This window comes from Monodelphis domestica, chromosome 7, assembly GCF_027887165.1.
Source record: "Monodelphis domestica isolate mMonDom1 chromosome 7, mMonDom1.pri, whole genome shotgun sequence".
Taxonomy (NCBI): domain Eukaryota; kingdom Metazoa; phylum Chordata; class Mammalia; order Didelphimorphia; family Didelphidae; genus Monodelphis; species Monodelphis domestica.
This window is the reverse complement of record NC_077233.1, coordinates 189,681,051-189,701,381: the sequence shown is the minus strand read 5'-3', so window position 1 is coordinate 189,701,381 and position 20,331 is coordinate 189,681,051. Positions and strand designations below refer to the sequence as shown.

General features: G+C 40.5%; 1 protein-coding gene across 5 annotated transcripts in view; it reads right to left on the bottom strand.

The window, feature by feature from the left end:
* Positions 1–20,331, bottom strand: part of ABCC1 (ATP binding cassette subfamily C member 1) — a 184,071-nt gene that overhangs the window by 38,318 nt on the left and 125,422 nt on the right. For all 5 annotated transcript variants that reach the window (XM_056806199.1, XM_056806200.1, XM_056806198.1 and 2 more), the window contains exons 13-18: positions 16,830–16,976; positions 13,092–13,179; positions 9,982–10,054; positions 8,545–8,671; positions 3,357–3,533; positions 778–945 (exon numbers count right to left, since the gene is read on the bottom strand). In XM_056806199.1, the coding sequence (XP_056662177.1) occupies positions 778–945; positions 3,357–3,533; positions 8,545–8,671; positions 9,982–10,054; positions 13,092–13,179; positions 16,830–16,976 (780 nt within the window). The remainder of the gene's footprint in view (positions 1–777; positions 946–3,356; positions 3,534–8,544; positions 8,672–9,981; positions 10,055–13,091; positions 13,180–16,829; positions 16,977–20,331) is intronic.

Genomic DNA, 20,331 nt, shown 5'->3' with positions numbered 1-20,331 from the left:
AGAAAATGGCCAATGGGGTCAGCGTCTGGCAGGAAGTACAATGAAATATAACTTAAGCAGGAAGGAAACCATTTTTCAGTCTTCCAGGAAGCCACTGTTGATTTCCAGCTTCCAAATGCCAACTCCAAGGCCTTGTCCCTGCAGAGCAAGTCAATCTATATGATCTATTAAGGTCTTTGGCATGAGAGCTTGTCTCTGAGGACTCACAACCTTCAATGCTTAAATGAGAAGAGAAAGTATTCCTTTGGCCAGCCACAATGAATGAATTCATTATGGTGGTGATAAGGCAGTTTTGGCATGTGTGCCGAGCTGGCACTGGGGAGCTGCTCAGTTCCCCCTCTTCCCAGCATCCAAGGACATTTTTCACATGCCCCGCCCCTCTGTCCAGCCACCCAAAGTGAGCACTTCCTCCCTCCACTCTCTCAGGTAATGAGGGGGGCTCACGGGAAGCTTGAAGTTGCAGTTTGCACATGCAAACTTGACAAACCTTCACTAATGCTGAAATAAGGAATGGGAGGAGTGACAAGACTATCTCAAGGAGACTTACAAGGGAACAACTTGCACTAAAATAATTTGAAAAACACTCAAAAAGAAATGGAAAGGAATCCTAAAGGTCCAAAAAAACAAAAAATGATGGGGATCTCCCTCTCCCACCAACACTTACCCCCTCCCCCGACCCCTTTGTACCACAATGCATAGGTTCTATGGCCTGTCTAAAGCAATAGTCATTCTATTCACAACTTCCTCCTTTATTGCATGATCCCAGACCTTTAATACCTTGTTTTTTAGTATCCCCTGAGGACCAATCACTTTTTCAAATATGTGTTTCCCCACATGGGCATCCACTGCAGAAAGGGGATCATCAAAGAGGTACACATCTGAATCACAGTAAACTGCCCGTGCCAGGCTCACTCGCTGCTTTTGACCGCCAGACAAATTGACACCCTAAGAAAATGAATTTTTAAAAAAAGCCAAGATCACTATGAGATTCTGAAGAAACAGAGTAAATTTAAAGAAAACAGAAAGAAAGTCAGAAGGAACCACAGCTTCAAATATTACATTTTTTAAAAAACCCTTATCTTCCATCTGAGAATCAATGATTCTAAGGCAAAAGAGTGCTAAGGGCTAGGCAACAGTGGTTAAGTGACTTGCCCAGGGTCACACAGCTAGGAAGTATCTAAAGCCCAATTTTAACCTGGGACCTATCTCTAGGCCTGGGTCTCAAACTACAGAGCTACACTGTTACTCCCTCCCCAAAATTACATGTTGAATTTATTATCTACTTTAAAAGAAAAGCAAGTGCTCATAATGGAGATTCAGAGTTTCACATGCAATCCTTTTTCTTATCAAGAACTTAACAAACACTAAATAAAATGAGCGTTTCCATTATGTGCAATTCTGGGTTAAAAAAAAAAAGTTCCTCTTGTTATCCCCACAAAGAGAAATATGTTGAGACACAAGAAATTCAGTTGTGCCTTCTTCTGCCTCCAAATGGAAGAGAAGGTCTGAATGACCATTCATTTGCCCTGACAAAGGACAATGGCAAAGATGACCCAAAACTTCCAATAATCTAAAAATCATTATTTAGCCTTAGAATAGGTCACCAAAAGACTACTACTAATAATCATAACTAGCATTTTATAGTATTTCAAGGTTTGCAAAGCACTTAACAAATATTATTTCATTTATCCTCACAACTCTGGAAGGTGGGTGCAATTAGCTCCATTTAACAGCTGAAAAAACCAAGGTTAAGTGGCTCACCCAGGATCACATGGTTAATTATGGGCTGGGCTTGGATTTGAACTCAGATTTTCTGGATATAAGGTCCAGTTTCTTTATGATGTTTTTATTGTTATTGTTGTTTGGGGTGTTGGGGGAAGAGTGAGAAGGAAGGAAGTACCAGCAGACTTACTTTAAAATTTAAGCTTCATTTTAGTTAATATTAAATTAAAGAAAGTTTGCAATCCCCAAGCATGAGGGCCAATCTGGAATTTTAAACCTTCTGTGGAAAGTGTCGAGTCAACTGTGCTGGGATTCTTTGGTCTTGAGTTCCATTTCAGTAACTGAGGGTTTCAGGCATAGGTCAGCCAGAGAGCCACTGACCTCATATAAGGAATTTGACTGGTTTTCAAACCCATTAAGCAAGCTGTTCACATTACTCGAATGACACTATATTCTCAGAATGTGACAGGTAAGGGCTATCCCCAAGACAATACTCAAGGCTACTCCCACCCCTTTAAAAACAATTCCTAACATCTCCATAGCATGTTATAAAGCGACTTTACACATGGCATTTCATTAAATCCACATAACAATCAGGTAACAAAGTGGACAAAGCAGAGGACTTTGAATATAGAAGGAATGAGTTCAAATCCAGCCCCTCAGACACTACCTTTTAGTTCCAGTGCCTTCCCTCTTTTCATTATTTCCTGTTTATCCTGTAGATAAACTGGATGCTTTGTACAGACTTGCTTGCATATTATCCCCACCCCCCCTCCTTCCTTAGATTGTCAGCTCCTTGTGGGCATGGACTGTCTTGGACTTTTCTGTATCCCTAGCAATTAAGCACAGTGCTTAAATTTTTTTTTATTATTTTAAGTTTATTTTATTGAATGAAAGTTGTTTAATCTTCCTCAGTCTCAGCTTCTTCATCTAAAAAATGGGGATAATAAAAGCCCTAAAGAAGATAATATAAGTAAAGTGCTTTCTAAGCTTAAAAAAACAAACAAACAACCTATCTAAATGCTATCATCATCATCATTCTTCTTCTTCTTTATTTATCATAATCAGCATCAAACTTACAAAGATGGGAGTACAAATATTATTTTTTTTGGACCTGACCTGCATAAAGAACTCCCCATGAGGAAACTCCATCTACCAAGGCAGGCCTGCACACATTCTGCAAGGTGAGGTCTTAGAGAGTTGACTGGGGCACTGAAAGACTAAGTGGCTTAGTATTACTTAACTTAGACTTGGTCACTTGCCTTAGAGTGGGAAGGGACGTCCGTCAAAGGCCAACTAGTCCACCCCCTCATTTTACAGATGAAGAAACTCGGGCCCAGCAAGTTTGTGACTTCATCCAAGATCACACTGTCCTTGGCCTTGGTTCCCTGTCCTAGAAATGTTGCATCTCTGTGGCTGGTAGTTGCAGAATTGTTATCAGCCCTGTATTACATAGGGAGGAGGGAACTGGCAGTCAGAGGGCTAAATCACTTGCCCAAGGCCACTCTGCCAGTAAGTAACACAGGTGAAACTCCAAGCCCAGCTTACTACCTTTGATGTTTCTCACAGCAGTTATACCTGGATGTCCAGGCCAGAATTCCCCCTTCCATAGGAATAATCAATGCCCTACTCACCTTCTCTCCAATCTCGGTCCGGTCTCCACTGGGCAAGATCTCCAAGTCTGGGAGTAATGCACAGGATTCGATCACAGTCTTGTAGAATCGCTCCTGGGGCTGTCTGCCAAAGAGAACATTCTCCCGAAGAGAAGCGTTCTGGATCCAAGCCTGCTGGGGAACGTAAGCCACAGAACCCTATAAAAGGCAAAAGGGAAAGAATGAGAAAGGGAATAGACAGGAGACAAAGCACACCCCATCTCCAGCCCACATCTGTATAGTCTTGTATCCTCTACGAAGCTCTTTTAACACATCTATTATCTTAATGAATACTTAATAAGTTTGAGATGTTAAACACAGGCCAGCAGGCCCAACACTCCCAGTGTGGCCTAAACCAAATCAAAACGCATTTGGAGAATACTGAACAAAATAAATAAAAATACATTAATGAATTCATGTTAATCTATAGTTTTCTAGACTACTGTGTTAAAAAATCACATTAACATTATTAACAAAACCACATATTAACATTTTGTTTTGTTAATAATGTTAACATGTATTTTTTTTAACCCTTACCTTCCGTCTTAGAATTAATATTGTAGTACATTGGTTCCAAGACAGAAGAGTGGTAAGGGCTAGACAATGTAGATTAAGTGGCTTGCCCACAGTCACACAGCTAGGAAGTATCTGAGGTCAGATCTGAACCCAGGACCTCCCATCTCTGGGCTTGGCCCTCAATCCACCCAGCAGCCATCCAGCTGCTCCCCAACAGGTGATTTTCTAAGTTACCATGCAACCCTCAGAGATCTGTTTCTACAGAGTTTGACACCACTGCTTTTGGCATTCCCTATGAGGTAAGTGGAACAGTTAGATGTATTTTATAGATAAGGAAACACACACACACACAGAGAAATCAAATAAATTTCTTTAGAGCCAAAGAGATGTCAGCAGCCATCTAGTTGAAAACATATTTGAGAAATAATTTTCATTATCAAAGACCCGACAAATTGTCAGGCAGTCTCTCCTTGAAGATAATCAAAGGAAGCCCACCACCATGTCAGTGCCATGGGCCTCTTCACTCTGGAACAGCCCTCCACCATACCAGCACTTCCTTCTCCCACTGATGAGTTCATCCTAGGGCCTCTATGTTTGGGGAGGGTCTCGGGCTAGTCCACTTCTTCTGGTACTGCTTCTGATTTCTGTCTCAGTATCAGTTCTAAGACAGAAAAACTACAAGGACTAGGCAATGGCAGTTAAGTGGCTGCCCAAGGTCACACAGCTAGGAAGTATCTGAGGTCAAATTTGAACCCAGGTCCTCCTATCTCTGAGTCTGGCTGGCCCTCAATCCTCTGTGTCACCTAGCTGCCCCTCTATTTTTGCATATTATGCCTGTAAGCACTTAGCATATAATAAGCACTTAATACATACTGCTGCCATGCCTGGCCTGCAAGTGTTTCCTAACATAGAGCTTAAATTTGTCCCTTTATAACTTCTATTCCTACTTCTATCCTTTAGGGTCAAAGAGAACAATCCTCTTTCCACAAGTGAGTTCTTCAAATATTTGAACACAAAGATTGAGCGTTCCCTCTGTTCGTTTTTCCTTCCTTATAGGGCACAGATTCCTAGAGGCCATTGACCATCTCAGCTGCCTGCCTGTGGATGCTGTCAAGCTGATCCATTGTCCCTTCTAGAACTGAACACAAGCTTCCACTGATAGCTGGGCCAGCGCCATGACATCTCTTTATGCCTGGAAATTGTGCCTCTCCTCAGAATAACCCAAGATCAGACTGGCTTCCTTGGCTGCCATCTCATTGCTGGCACATGCTGAGCTTGCAATCCACCACCTAAATCCCTAGAATTTTTCAGACAAACTTCAGTCTAACTATTCTTCCCCCATGAAGTGATTTCTTCAGAGGCCCACAGCTATTTACTAAGGCTGGACTTGACCTCAACTTCTTGACTCTTTGCCCAGTGTTACCTCCCTAGGGCCTATAGCATTGCCTTCCAGATGGCTTCCTCTAATGTGACCAGTTCAGTGGTGAAATCTCCATTAAGGCTACAACAGAGTTTTAAAACTTCATTAAAGCAGCCTTTATTCCTTCAGAACTTAGGATAATTCAGGGATAATAAACACAAATCTTACCAAACACAACAGCAGGAATAATATCATCTTCTATAAAATGCCAGGGGAGGTACAAGGGGAAAAACCCAGTCTAAACATTAGCCACTTTTTAAAGACCAAAGCAGGACAAATCTGGAATTCTGGGAATTAATTCTTGGATGTAAATGGCTTTCATGTTAATGATTCATTATGCAAAGTAGATAAACAGTGAGCTTGCATTTTCCCCATTTTACCTTTTGTCCAGTTGTCTTAGTTCATAGTATGTTTCTGATGTGGCAGAAATAAGACCGCATTTCTTTTTTTTTTCCTTAAACCCTTATATTCTGACTCAGTAGGAACACTAAGATAGCAGGGCAAGGGTTAGGCAAATGAAGTTAAGTGACTTGTCCAGAGTCACACAGCTAGGAAGTGTGAGGACAGATATGAACCCAGGTACTCTGGAATCCAGGCACTGTATCACCTAGCTGCCTCTGTATTTCTTTTGAGACCTGGGCCTGGAGACAGGAGGTCCTAGGTTCAAATCTGGCCTCAGATACCTTCTAGCTGTGTGACCCTGGGCAAGTCACTTAACCCCCATTGCCTAGCCCTTACCACCTTTTTGCCTTGGAACCAATACCCAGGATTGATTCCAAGACAGAAGGTAAGGGTTTAAAAAAATACAAGAAAGCCTAATTCATACAGACCTGGCTCCTATCATTTTATATTTGTGAGCATTCTCTCTGGGCTGACCTGAAGTTTCCTTCACATGTCATTATGAAAGGTCTGATCCTCTATGGAGATTCTGGACCATATATTCTTGGACTCCAAGATCAAGAAACAGATAGCTGGAAGGGGTAGTAAAGGTCAGCTAGTCTGACCCTTATTTCAAAAGAGACTGAAAATGAGGCCCAAAGAGCCCAAGCAACTTGTCCAAAGTCTGTCAGTTAATAAGAGAACGAGGATGAAAACTCTGGTCCTGTTATATTTCAGAATGGTACGGAATGAAGAAGGAACGCCTACTTTAATGAGGCCATGGATTCAGTGAAGTATGAAAACCCATCTAGGGTTTTCTGAGAAAGTCATTAGGAAAATAAAACAAGAGAGGGAAAAGCTTAACTCATTAAAGGAGCACACTTTCAAAGGACATAAAAGGTTACTCTAAATTACAAACCAAAAGCAGGTGGGACCTTAGAGATCATCTTGTCCAACCCTTTCATTTTATAGATGAGGAAACCAAAGCCCAGAGTAGGGAAACGACTTGCATGAGCAGGAAATAGAACTCAGATTCAAACCTAGGTAATACAAACTTCGAGGCAGCTAGGTGGTACAGTGAGTGGGTAGAGTGCCAGGCCTAGTCAGGAGAGCCTAAGTTCAAATCCAGCCCCAGACACTTAGCAGCTCTATGAAACTAGACACGTCACTTAACTCTCATTTTCCTCATCCGTAAAAGGAAATGGAAGACTACTCTAGTACCTTTGCCAAGAAAACCCTAACAGGGGTCATGAAGAGTCAGACCTGACTGAAATGACTAAACACGATATGTGAAATTAACACAAAACCAGAACCCATTAGCTGGCATAAACGCATTAAGAAAGAACATCGAGTCATGTGAGGGGGAGACTACATAGCCAACTGGCAGAAGTCTCTGACTCAGTCACTGACCTGGCAGGGTCACGTGCCTGGGCATAAGAACACATGACTCAGACTGCCCAATCAAAAATCCAAGTAGGTGTAACATCATTAGCCATATAAGAGCTGGGCAAGAGGTATTCCAAGTCTTTTTTTTTTTTTTTGCTCAGGTAGGTTCCTGAACCCAAGCTCTCTCTATCTAGCCTTAATTTATCTGGTCCAACCATGTGCTCAGGCAAGTTGGAAATTGGAGACCTGTAAAAGCAGCATGGCCAGGAGTCTATGGCAGTTAGAAAGGCCTGGAAATACCTTTCTTTCTCTCTTTTAAAAATAAATAATTATAAATTTAATACAAATCTCCAATATTAATTTAAATTACAACATTAAAATCCAAATTTCAACTATGCCACAACATAAATGAGTCTCACATCTTCATTCTAGCAACCTCTCCAGGATCTCTTTTTGGAAGTGTTTTGTAACAAGCAGTTTGAGGTATTGGATATACAAGGCTTTGTGGGGATACAAAGACAAATGAAAGAGTTCCTGCCCTCAAGGAGCTCAAATTCTACAGCTCAATAAAAAGTACATCCTTGTTATTTGCACAGGGCTTCGCCCATCAAAGACAAGATATAAGTGCTTGTGAAAATCACCTTTTCTTTTAAAATGTTATGATTCTGGCTGGTCTATCTGCAAGCATTCCAACTAAATAAAATGAATTAATAGCTAACATTTATATAATGTGTACTATGTGTCAGGCCCTGTGCTAAGCACTATTATATTCATCCATTTGATCCTCAAAACAACTCTAGGAGGTAGGTATTGCTATCCCCACTTTATAGATGAGAACCATTGAAGCAGACAAAGGTAAAGTGACTTGTCCAGAGTCACAGGGCTAGTTATCATCTGAGGCCATATTTGAATTCAGATCTTCCTGACTCCAGGCCAGATGCCTATTCACTATGCCACCTAGCTGCCTTTTGGCATTGGTGCTAGACTCTGAGTCAGAAAGATCCAAGTTCAAATCACGCATTAGCCATGTGGCCCTGAGCAAGTCAATTCACCTTTGCCTTGGTTTCTGCATCTGTAAAATGGGTATAATAATAGCAACTATCCGTCAGGATTGTTGTGAAGATCAAATGAAATAATCATTATAAAGCACTTATTAGCACCTGGCCTGACACATAGTAAGTGCTATATAAATGTTAGCTATATATTTATTTTATTTAGTGGTAAGGATCAAATAATATATTTGTAAGCTACTTTGCAACATTACAGCAATATATAAATGCTAGCTGTTATTTGTATTATTGTTGCTGTTATTACTTTAGTATTATTACTATTATCATCACCATCATCCCTCTTCAACTGCCTTTCATATTCCTGACAAAGAGTCAGAAGGCATCTTCTCCCAGTTTCCTTCCATGAAGGTGTTCCCCCCTCCTCCCCTCTCTTCTAGATCCTAAGAATATCCAAATGTACCTTGATAGACACATGCCCCTCTATTTTGTCCATCTCAGCCAAGAGTGCAGACAGCAGGGACGATTTCCCACAGCCCACTTGGCCCAACACAGCAACCAAGGCACCTTGTGGCACAGTGAAAGTGATGCTAAAAGGAAACCAGAAGAAAAATCAGCATTTTTTGCAAAAGAAGGCAGACATAGGCTGGTTTAATTATATTACATTGAATTAATTCCTCCTAACCAAAAGGAACTAGAGAAGAGAAAGGTGGATAAACAGGGAGGAATGACTAGGAGCTCTATCTTTTTCTTTTTAAACCCTCACCTTCCATCTTAGAATCAATAATTTTTATTGGTTCTAAAGCAGAAGAGCAGTAAGGGCTAGGCAATGGGGGTCAAGTGACTTGCCCAGGGTCACACAGCTAGGAAATGTCTGGGGTCACATTTGAACCCAGGATCTACTGTCTCTGGGCCTGGCTCTCAATCCACTGAGCTACCTAGATGCACCCAATCCTTCTATCTTAAAAGATACTCCTTTCCTCTCTCTCTAATACAGACAAAAGGATGAGGGTTAGACATCAAAGAATTTCCTGATGGTAAAGAGAGTTAGATATCAGAACAGCTAGGTGATTCAGTGAAGAGAGAATCAGGCCTGATAGTGGGAAGATCTAGAATCAAATATGCCACAGACACTTCCTAGCTGTATGGCCCTAGGCAAGTCATTTGGCCCCAATTGCCTAGCCCTTGCCACACTTCTGCCTTGGAACTGATGTCAGATGTCAAATGACAACAGAAAGGGTGACTGAAAAAGGTCTCCTCCTCTGTGAATTGTTCAGAAAGACTTAAGCCACTCTCTGTCAAATTTAAATGCTTCTTCTTTTAGGAGATAAAAACAATGAAGAAAGACCCTCTGACCCCTCTAGGCTTTTCATTTTCAGAAAATCAAGCTTTAATGTTGAACATCAAGGATACAAGGAGGCAAGTTAAGAAATTCAGAGACTTTGAAAGAAACATGATGCCCTTGACAAGCTACCCACAGCCAGGCTGCCAAGGGAACGGAGGTCACTTCCCTTAACGCTGTGCTGCCTCATAAAGATAAGCAACTGAAAGGAAGAAGAATAGGAGGCCAGGTGGGGAGGAGGCGCTGCAGGGAGAAAGCAGTCCTCAGTACTTGGCAGGACAGTGGGGACATTCTTCAAAGTGCCCATTCTACTTTGCAGGCAATCTGAGTAGCCTAGATGTCTTCTAAGAGCAGGCACATTATATGCTTTCCAATTCACTGATGTCAGTCTTGCTAGTTGAGGGTGAGAGAGAAGGGAAAGGACAAGAGACCGAACCCTGCCACCACCCACTCGGTAGCAAGAGGTACTTGCAGTGACCCAGGACAGGCAACTGTGAGATAGCAAGCTGAGCTCAGCAGCAGTCAGCAGGCTAATTCAAAATGCTCACCCAGCCTTACCCATTCAGAGTCGGAGGGTCACTTCTCGACCAGGTGAATGTGGCATTTTTCACTATGATGCTGTCACCACCACCTGAAAGGAACAGTAACAAATCAGCAAGGACCAGATGTGGGAGCAGGGCACAGAAGAAGCAAAAGATTGGTCAAGGTGGGACTTGGTTTCCTGTCTTCACTAGCAAATAGAGGTTGCTGGAACCCAAAGAACTGAAATCAGTATGAAGGAAGACAGTTTGGCAGAGAAGACCACACTAAGTCTGAGTGCTGGAAAAGGATTCTAGAGTGTTCTAGCTGCATAAAGCTACAAAGCAGCTGGAAAAGAAACATGGCATGGTTATAGGATATTCTAGAAGCATAAAGCTACAAAGCAGCTGGAAAAGAAGCATTATGCTAGGGTTCTGGAGTATTCTAGAGGCAGAAAGCTACACAGAGAGAATAAGTTGATAATAAAGGAATTTACTCACTGAGCAAGAGACAAGGGACAGTCTAGATTAAAAGAGATCTGCTAGATATGCAGAGATAAGCTGAGAACACAATCCCTAGCCCTAATCAGATGATAACAACAATAACAGCTGCTCATATTTATATTGCACTTACTCAGAGTAAGACAGTATCTGGAGGAGGAAGCGGCTATAGAAGTCATCTCACTTTAACCATGAGAAATCATATATTGAGACAAGATATAATAAAATACTATTTGCTCTAAAAAATAAAGGAAACGGAGAGCAACTAGGTAGTTCAATGGATAGACAGCCAGGCCTGGAGATGGGCAATCTGGAGTTTAAACAATTCCTAGCTAGGTAACCCTGAGCAAGTCACTTAACCCCCACTTTGTAACCTTTTCTGTTCCTCTGCCTTGGAACCAATGCCCAGCATTGATTCTGGATGGAAGGTAAGGGCTTAAAAGAAGAAAAAAAGGAATTAGGGGAAAGTGTTTCAAAGACACATGGGAAGTCTTATTTGAACTGGTACAGAATGAAATAAGCAGAAGCAAAAGAACAATTAATTCTATCACATCCATATCATATTATTTTATATATTAGTATAACTATAACTATAGTTATACTATAGCAACCATGTGGGTAGCTAGTGGAAAGAGCACTAGGCCTGGAGTCAGGAAGACCTGAGTTAAAGTCGGGCTAGTGGAAGGCATTTAACCTTGTCCTCAGTTTCCCCAACTGTAAAATGAGCTGGTGAAGGAAATGACAAGATGCTCTAAGTCCAAATCCAGTGCACTTCTTCCATTGGATTGTCTCTCTCACAAGTCATCTCTCCCCATCCCCCACCCATTACCACCATACAAGTCTTTATATAGTATTATCTGACGGCACGGCCTCTAATGTAGCCTATCCTAAGCCCTGCTACCAGACTAATCTTCATAAAGTAATGATTTCATCATGATATTTTCCTATTCAAAACCTTCAAAGATTTTTTCCTTTGCCTATGAATATGAACTCCTTAACCTGGCATTCAAGGCTTTCTGGTCCCAGTCAAATTTCCACATCTGTTTTCTACTATTACTGTATATGAATTATCCATTCTACAAAGTCAATTCCCACAACCCCTCCTCCCATCAGGTATTCCTACCACTATGCTTCTGGCCCAGACTATCCTCAGGCTCTGAGGTCCAATACCAGTTCACCCGTTCTTAATTAATCCAGCATTGATGGATTTGTACAGATTTGTCCTTTACCTCCTATGGCCACGATAGCCTTTGAACCTAATTTCAGAATTTAGTCACATAGAATGATGAATTTGGAGTCCAGGGACCTGGGTTCTAGTCCTGCCATTACTAATTACTAACCTCTCTGGGCCTTAGTTTCCTCATCTGTAAAGTGAGGAGATTGGACTTGATGGCTTCTGAGATCCCTCCCAGCTTTATATCTATGATCCTGTGACCTAGATCACTGAAAGTTTGAGGTCAGGAATGATCTTTCTACTCATTATTTCTTACAGAATTAGTAAAGTGTTATGCATATCTTAGGCACTCAGGTAGCTATTAAATGAAAATTTTATTTTCTATGCAAGATATATATATCTCACTTGATAAATGAAAACTAACTGAAGAATTTATAATTTAACCTAAATGTCTGCTACAAAACTTTTTGGAAATAAGGAGACATTTAAGAAATTTAAGACAGTCTTCCCCTGTAATGGTCTGGTGGATTGTTGCTATGACTGTTGTAGATGGTAGGATACTGCTATGATAGTTGTAGATAATAATGAGAATTACTTCTTTATTTCAATATTTTACATCTTTATTTCAATAATAATTTATCTTGTGTATTTTATTTTAGGCATTTAAAAACATTATTTTGAAAAGAGGTCCATAGTTTCACCAGACTGCCAACAGAGTCCATGAGAAAAATAGATTAAAGACATCTATAAATCACTCATGCAGCTAGATGAAGGGTAGATAGAGTGCCTGACCTGGAGTCAGGAAGTCTCATCTTCCTGAGTTCAAATCTGATCTCAGACACTTAATAGCTGTATGACCTTGGGCAAATCATTGAAGCCTATTTGCCTCAGTTCTTCATCTGTAAAAATGACCTGGAGAAGGAGATGGCAAACCATTCTGGTATCTTTGGCAAGAAAACCCCAGATGGGCTCATTAAGAGTTGGACAAAACTGAAATGGCTGAACAACAAATAAATTACTCAAGAGAGACCCTGAGCTCTCTGTCCCCATCCTCAAGTTTCAATCACACAGTTTCATAGACTTGACATGAGAGGAGACAGCATCCTTCCTATGATTTATAGGATTTGACTCTAGACTGACATAGAATTACCAACAGGCAGAGAGGACTGAAACCTGAAGATATATTTGCCCTGAGCTGCCTCCCCTACAGGAAGACAAAGTGGGTAACCCAGTCTTATTGGAATGTTCACACCACAGGCATCACTGTGGGATGAAAGAGAGGATGAAAATTCAACAAGGGACTAGCAACAACACTCTCCATCCCATTCTGCCCCTCCTCTTCCCCTCGGTGCTAAATAAACTTCAGGGTAGAACTAAATTACAGAGGAAGCCAAGAAAAAGAAAGGGTGTGGAGGGGAGGAGGAAGGAGTGAAGGACAAGGCTTCCTGACACAGTCAGGGAAAACAAATACTCACCATCTTTAATAGGCTTTCTCACTATGCTCTCTGGCTCCAGTTCTTCATGGGAAAGAAATATCCTAAGGCGTTTCAGGGAAACACTTGCCTAAACAGATAGCAATTATAGGTGATTTTGTTGTTGTTCTTTAAAATAGCATATGAATTATGAAAAAATGTTCTAAGACACTCTTAATTAGAGAAATGCAAATTAAAATAACCCAGAGGTACCACCCCACCACTATCGGATTGGCCAGTATGACAGAAAAAGAAAGTAATAAATGTTGGAGGGGATGTGGCTAAATTGGGACACTAATGCATTGTTAATGAAATTCTGAATTGATCAAACCATTTTGGAGAGAAATTTAGAACTATGACCAAAGGGTTATAAAACTGTGAATACCCTTTGATCCAGTAATACCACTACTGGTCTGTACCCCAAAATGATAATAAAAACTGGCTATACAAAAATATTTATAGCAGCTATTTTTGTGGTGGCAAAAAATTAGAAATTAAGGGGATATCTATCAATCAGGGAATTGACTAAACAAATTGTGGTACCTGTTGGTGATGGAATACTTTTGTGCTCTAAGAAATGATAAGCAAGATGATTTCAGAAAAAACTGGAATGATCTACCTGAACTGATGCAGAGTGAAATAAGAACTAGGAGAACATTGTACACAGTAACAGCAATATTGTATAATGATCAACTGTGAAAATTTGGCTCCTCCGAGCAATGCAATGATCTGGAACAATACTGAAAGACTTAGGACTTTCTATCCACTTACAGAGAAAGAACTGTTGGAGTTGGATAGATGTGGATCAAAGTATACTATCTTTCACATCACTGTAGTAGTTATGGTTTTATTTTGGGGTTTTGATTTTATATGAGTGTGCTTTTGCAACAAAGGCCAATACATGAGTGTGGTTTGTATAAAAATAAAAATAAAATTTTCAAAAAAGATCTCGTGGAGATCCATCTTTTTAAAAAATGTATATGATTTATGAGCTACTAAATTAAAAAAAAAACCTTCAAAACATAATGCTTTCCTTACCTATCAACCACTCCCTTACCAAAAAGTAAGAAGGGCTCTCAACACCTCCAAACTTCAGTCTAATGAGCAGGAATTCCCTTGACACCCTAAATGAAGCCCCTCAAATACATGTTTCATTTTGGGAGCCACTTCTCAGCTCCATAAGTGCTTAGCTGCCAGAGGCCATCATACCCCAACCATTTGACAAGATCACAATCCAAGGAAGGAAGGTCAGCAAAGCAGACCCCAGAATGAGAGCCCCCTGATGATCCCCCTTTGTGACTTCTTTCCCCAAATTTTCCCCACTAGTGGACTTATGATTATTATTCTCTCCCCAATACAAGAGAAATAACATGAGAGCAAATAATTATAGGATCAATAAATATATACCCTACTTTAAGCCCCCTAGGTTATTACCCCAAAAAGATCACAATTACAGAATAGAAGTCCAAAGATTACTGCCCATGACCCCTCCTTTCTCAAGCACAAGATACTCTTCAAGGCCCTACAATAAATACTATAATGAATCTTTTCCTACAGTTACCACACTCTAATGAATTTGTTGGAACAGAAGCCAAGCAACATCACTAGGCATTTCAAAGTAACACAAGAAAAACAGAACTTGTAAATTGAGGAAAATCCCAAAATTGGTCGGCCTAAAGTCCTCACACCTAGATACGAATATGGTTTTTTGTTCATCTCCCAAGCAATTATGATGGATAATGAAAGCTGACCAAAAGCACAATGATCCTCTCAGCAGCAGGTCAAAGAGTACTAACCTACAAATGGTTTTATTCACATTAATCATATCTATCACAGAGTGTTATAGAAACCTAGTAAATGATCACAGAATTCTTTGTTATAGTAACATCACAAGAGTGTTGTTTTGGTGATTTGATAATATCCAATCAAACTGCAGAATGTCACATACATAGAGAATTGATTATGTGTGTGTACCAAAAACCTATATAATAAACATACTACAGTACTATGGCGGAGCCCTGTGTGTGATGCCTATGTACGTGGGCTGAATGCACGGTGTGTCTCATCTCATTTATCTGACTGTGACGTCATCCTTGGGCACAGACCTTGGTCTTCAGAGAGGCCGCTGGATGGACCTCTGGAACTGGTGCCAGAATAGAGAATCCAACCTGTCCAGCTATAGCAGAACTTGGCCAATTTACTCTGATTTGTGTATATAAATATGGTTCCATATAAGCTAGTGTTTCTGTTATGTTTACTTCTAATAGCTTTGAGTCCACATTTTGGCTCTTAAAAGCCCAATACACACACAAAGCTACAGCCTTAGGTCACAGTCACCAAGTTGTTTTTTGTTTGTGTTTTTTTTTTAAACTGACATTTGCAGGCAAATAAATTCATAAGAGAGTATGAAGCCTCATCTAAAAGTGAATCTCTTCTTTAAGCATATGGGACCTCATCTATATGGACTACCCGTTCAATGCTATAGAGGCCCTCCTTGACAGATAGTTTGAAGTTACTTCTATGGGTAAGAAAATCCATGATCTGGTGGCCAACCTTCCAGCAAGAAGACTCTCTGAACCTAGTGATAGTACATAGCTGATAAGGCATATGCATGCATGGTCTATCACCAGGCCTATATTCAAGGCCCTTCCCTCCTGCCAGACCTTGTATTTTGCTGGGAAAGCCTTTGAGAACTCATAAAGTCAGCTCTATGCCAAGGAGTAAGTGAAAGACAAAGCACATAAAGCTGAAGTCCCAGGGCTTCCTCACTTGTAGCCACTTCCAACTTCCACCTACAGCTAACACCTAATGTATGGATATAAATCACTGGCTTTGGGGGATGGACTGTATACCTTGCTCAAGGAAGTTGTAACATACAGAGCAAAAGGAGTGAACTGGGGTCATAAGGAAATACAGCCTTCCACATTATGGCTTTCCCTAATGCGGTTTTGATACATTGCAGGTCAGCATAAGAAATTAAATGAGAATTTCGGAGGAGTTTTATGGAAGTTGCAAACAACATGTGAAGGCCAGCAGATGACACAGATAAAGTTTAGAAACTTAGAAATGCATAAAATATATGTATAATACTGTAATCTATCATCATGTTTTATCTTTTTTTATAAAAAGAAATTATACAAGTTTATTGTTAAGTTGTAAAAGTAAGTTCACATAAGAAGACATTTTCCTATTAGATGATCAGAAATCAGGTTCTGGAAAGACTGGATCCATTATATGCCACTGGGTTTTACATGTGTCATTGAACAAGACCTATTTCCAAATTATTGATATTTGCACTAGGATGTTCATTTAGAGTCTACATCCCCAATCATATCCCCATCAAGCAGTTGTTTTTCTTTTGTGCTTCTACTCCCACAGTTCTTTCTCTGGATGTAGATAAGGTTCTTTCTCATAAGTCCCTCAGAATTGTCCTGGATCATTGCATTACTGCTAGTAGAGTCCATTATATTTGATTATGCCACAGTGTATCTGTCTCTGTGTAACGTTTTATCTTTCAATACCACAAATATACTCAATTTCTTTTATTGTACAGACTCCATAAAAGAAAAAGAAAAAATTCAGACTTCTTTAGTATGAAGGGATGGCCAAAAAGTTTGCCAGATTGTGGAGGTGCTGCACCCCTAAACCCCACTATGTGGAAGGGTTAGCTATATTTTTTTAAAAGCATTTTTCTAAGAATACTTTATCTTTGAAATTACATATCCAGTTTAGGCCTCATACCTGTACAATGCTGCTAATGACCATCGGAAGAATATTCAGAGGAAACCGGAGGATATTGAATAAGGCCAGGGAAACAAAAGCTTTCTGTGCATCCAGGACATTGTTCTTATCTACTGTCACATAGACAGCAAAAGTAGACAGTGCCACCTGAAAACAAAAGATAAAAATCTCAGTTTTCTTCCTTAAAACTTACAATCACCAATCACATTTGGTGCTTCTAGATCCTACCAACAGGCAGGTGGAAAAAAATGACAGCTCCCTTTTATTTATAGAGGACTGACCACATATCTCATTCAATCTTTACAAAAACCACATGAAGTAAATTATTATAAGAAGTGGTAGTATACTTAAAAAAAAAATCCTTACCTTCCATTTTAGAAACCAATACTGTGTATTGCTTCTAAGGCAGAAGAGCAGTAGGCAATGGGGGTTAAGTGATTTGCCCAGGGTCACATAGCTAGCCACATTTGAACCCAGGACCTCCTATCTTCAGGGTTGGCTCTCTCTCTCCACTGAGCCACTTATCTTCCAACTAGCCCCCTCCCCAGTAGGGGAGTTTGCAAACAAGCAGACTAAAGTTTTGAGAGATTGAGTGATTAGGACAAATGGCCGTTCAGTGATGAAGCTGGGATATAAACTTGGATCTTTTTATTGTTAAATATACTCTACTATGACAAGGTACTCTCTCCAAAAAAAAAAATTTTTTTTAATCAAAAAAGAGAAGAGCTGGGGCAGCTGGGTGGCTCAGTGGATTGAGAGCCAGGCTTAGAGCCGGGAGGTCCTGGGTTCAAATCTGGTCTCAGACACTTCCTAGCTGTGTGACCCTGGACAATTCACTTGACCCCCGTTGCCTAGGCCTTACAACTCATCTGCCTTGGAATCAATAAACAGCATTGATTCTAAGCTGGAAGGTGCTTAATGAGTGTTTGTTAAAGGTGCAGCTGGGTTGCTCAGTGGATAGAGCACCAAGCTGGGAGATGGGAGGTCATGGGTTCAAATTTGGCCTCAGACACTTCCTAGCTGTGTGACCCTGGGCAAGTCACTTAACCTCCATTGCCTAGCCTTTACTACTCTTCTGCCTTGGAACGAATACACAGTATTGATTCTAAAATGAAAGGTAAAGGTTTAAAAGGAAAAAAGAGAGAAGAGCTCAAAAAGACAGGAAATGACAAAGACCAAATCTTTCCTTTTTGATCTTTCTGTAGCCTTTGACACAATCTTTTCTCTTCCTTGATACTCTCTTTTCTCTAAGTTTTCATGACACTGCTCTCTCCTGATTCTCCTCCTTCCTGTCTGCTTCTTCATTCATAGTTGTTTTTTGTTTTTGTTTTGTTTTCTTTTGTTTGTTTCGCTTCACCCATGCCAGAAGCCCACTGAGAGAGAACATCTCCCAAGGCTTAGTCTTGGGTCTCCTTCACTTTTTCTCTCTTTATTATCTTGATGGGTAATCTCAGTAGCTCCCATAGATTCAGTGATTGTCTCTAAGCAAGTGATTCACAGAGATAAATATCCAGCCCTAATCTCTTTCCTGAGCTCCAATCCTGTATCACCAGCTACCTCGTGGACATGTCAGTCCGTGAGTCCCAGAAGTATGTCAAGCTCAACATGTCAAAACAGAACTCATTATCTTTTCCCCAAAGCTCATCCCTCTTTCTAACTTTCCTCTTAATCTCAAGAGCACCCCCAGCCTCCCCAATTCATGACTCAGACTCAAAACCTTGGGGTTACCCTCAACTCCTCACTACAGTCAGCCCAGATAACCAATCTGTTGTTGGTTCTTGTCATTTCTGCCTTCCTCTCTTACCTAAGTCCCCTTCTCTCTGACTCATAGAGCCTTCACCTCTGTCACTTTTCATCCTGGACTACTGTAATAGTCTTCTGGATGATATCCCTGCCTCAAGTTTTTGTCTACTTTAATCTATCTTCCCCTTGGCTGACAAACTGAGTTTTCAAAAGAATAAGGCCAGGGCAGCCAGATAGTGGACAGAGTGGGACCAGTGGATAAAGAGCCAGGTCTGGAAATGGGAAGTTCTGGATTCAAATCTGACCTCAGATACTTCCTAGTTTTGTGACCCTGGGCAAATCACCTAACCTCAATTGCTTAGTCCTGACTGCTCTTCTGCTGTGGAACTCATACTTAGAATTGATTCTAAGAGAGAAGGTAAGGGTTTAGGAAAGAAAAAAGAATAGGGCTGATCAGGTCACTTCTCTACTCAACAAACTCCAAGTGCCCCCTATTACCTCTAGCATCAAACACAAAAATCTTCTCTTTGGTATGTAAAGCCCTTCATATATCTGGCACCTGACTGCCTCTCCAGTCTTCTAATACTTTATCAATGCTCTCTTGGGAGAGGGTACGATCTAGGTACAAGGCCCTATTTACTTTTCCCCATACCGGTCACTTCATCTCCCTTTTCAGTGACTATCTCCCATGCCTGGAATGGTTTCCCTCCTCATCCCAACCTCCTAGGTTCCCTGGCTTCCTTGAAGACTCAGTTTAAATCCTACCTCTTCAGGGAGCCTTTCTGGGTCAACTATACCACGTCCCCTTCCCAGTGCCTTCCTTCTGAGATTATCTTCCATTTAAACTGAGTCTCTCTTGTATATGTCTAGTATTTACATGTTCTTTCCCTCATTATGCTTTATAGCTCATTGCTCCCCAAGCTTCACCCCCACCCTTTTTAAAACTCTTGTCTTCTGTCTTAAAATAATCAATACTAACTATTGATTCCAAGGCAGAAGAGTGGCAAGGGCTGGGCAATTTGGGTTAGGTGAATTGCTCAGGGTCATGAAGCTATAAAATATCTGAGGCTAGATTTGAACCCAGGATCTCCCAATATCCAGGCCTGGTGATCTAGTCACTGAGTCACCTACTGCCCTTTGCCTCACCCCTCTTAACTCTATTCTTTGTTTTCATCATGAATTCTAATATCTTCATCCTTTAATACTTTCTCAGACCATTATACCTGCTTTCACTTTCCTCTTTTCTCAGTCTCTAGTCTATACTGAATCAATTCAACTGCCTTCTACTCTTGAATCCCTTGATCCCATGTCCTATTTAGCCAACTGGAATTACATGAAAATTATTACAGATGAATTTCTGCTGAATTTTGAATATGAATTTCAGGGCCAAGGAGAATAGATGATATAACCCCAAAAAAACATTCAGATGTCTCCTTGTAAACTTAATTTTAGCCAAAAATCTTTCTTTGGTTGTCGTAAACCAGTGTTGGGGATTTATTAGCAAACCAACTCCAAAAAGAGAAAAAATAATATCCAAAGTTCTACTGAAATTGAATAGCAAACTCTGTGGCTCTGATTTTTTTTAATTATTTAAATTTTTTTTTAATTAAAATATTTTATTTTTGCTCCCAGATTCTCTCCCTCCCTCCACTACCTTCTTCACCTATTGAGGCCAGAAATATAATATCCATTGTACATATGAAATCATACAAATTATATCTACACATTAGCCATATTCTGAGAGAGTTGAGGAGGAAGA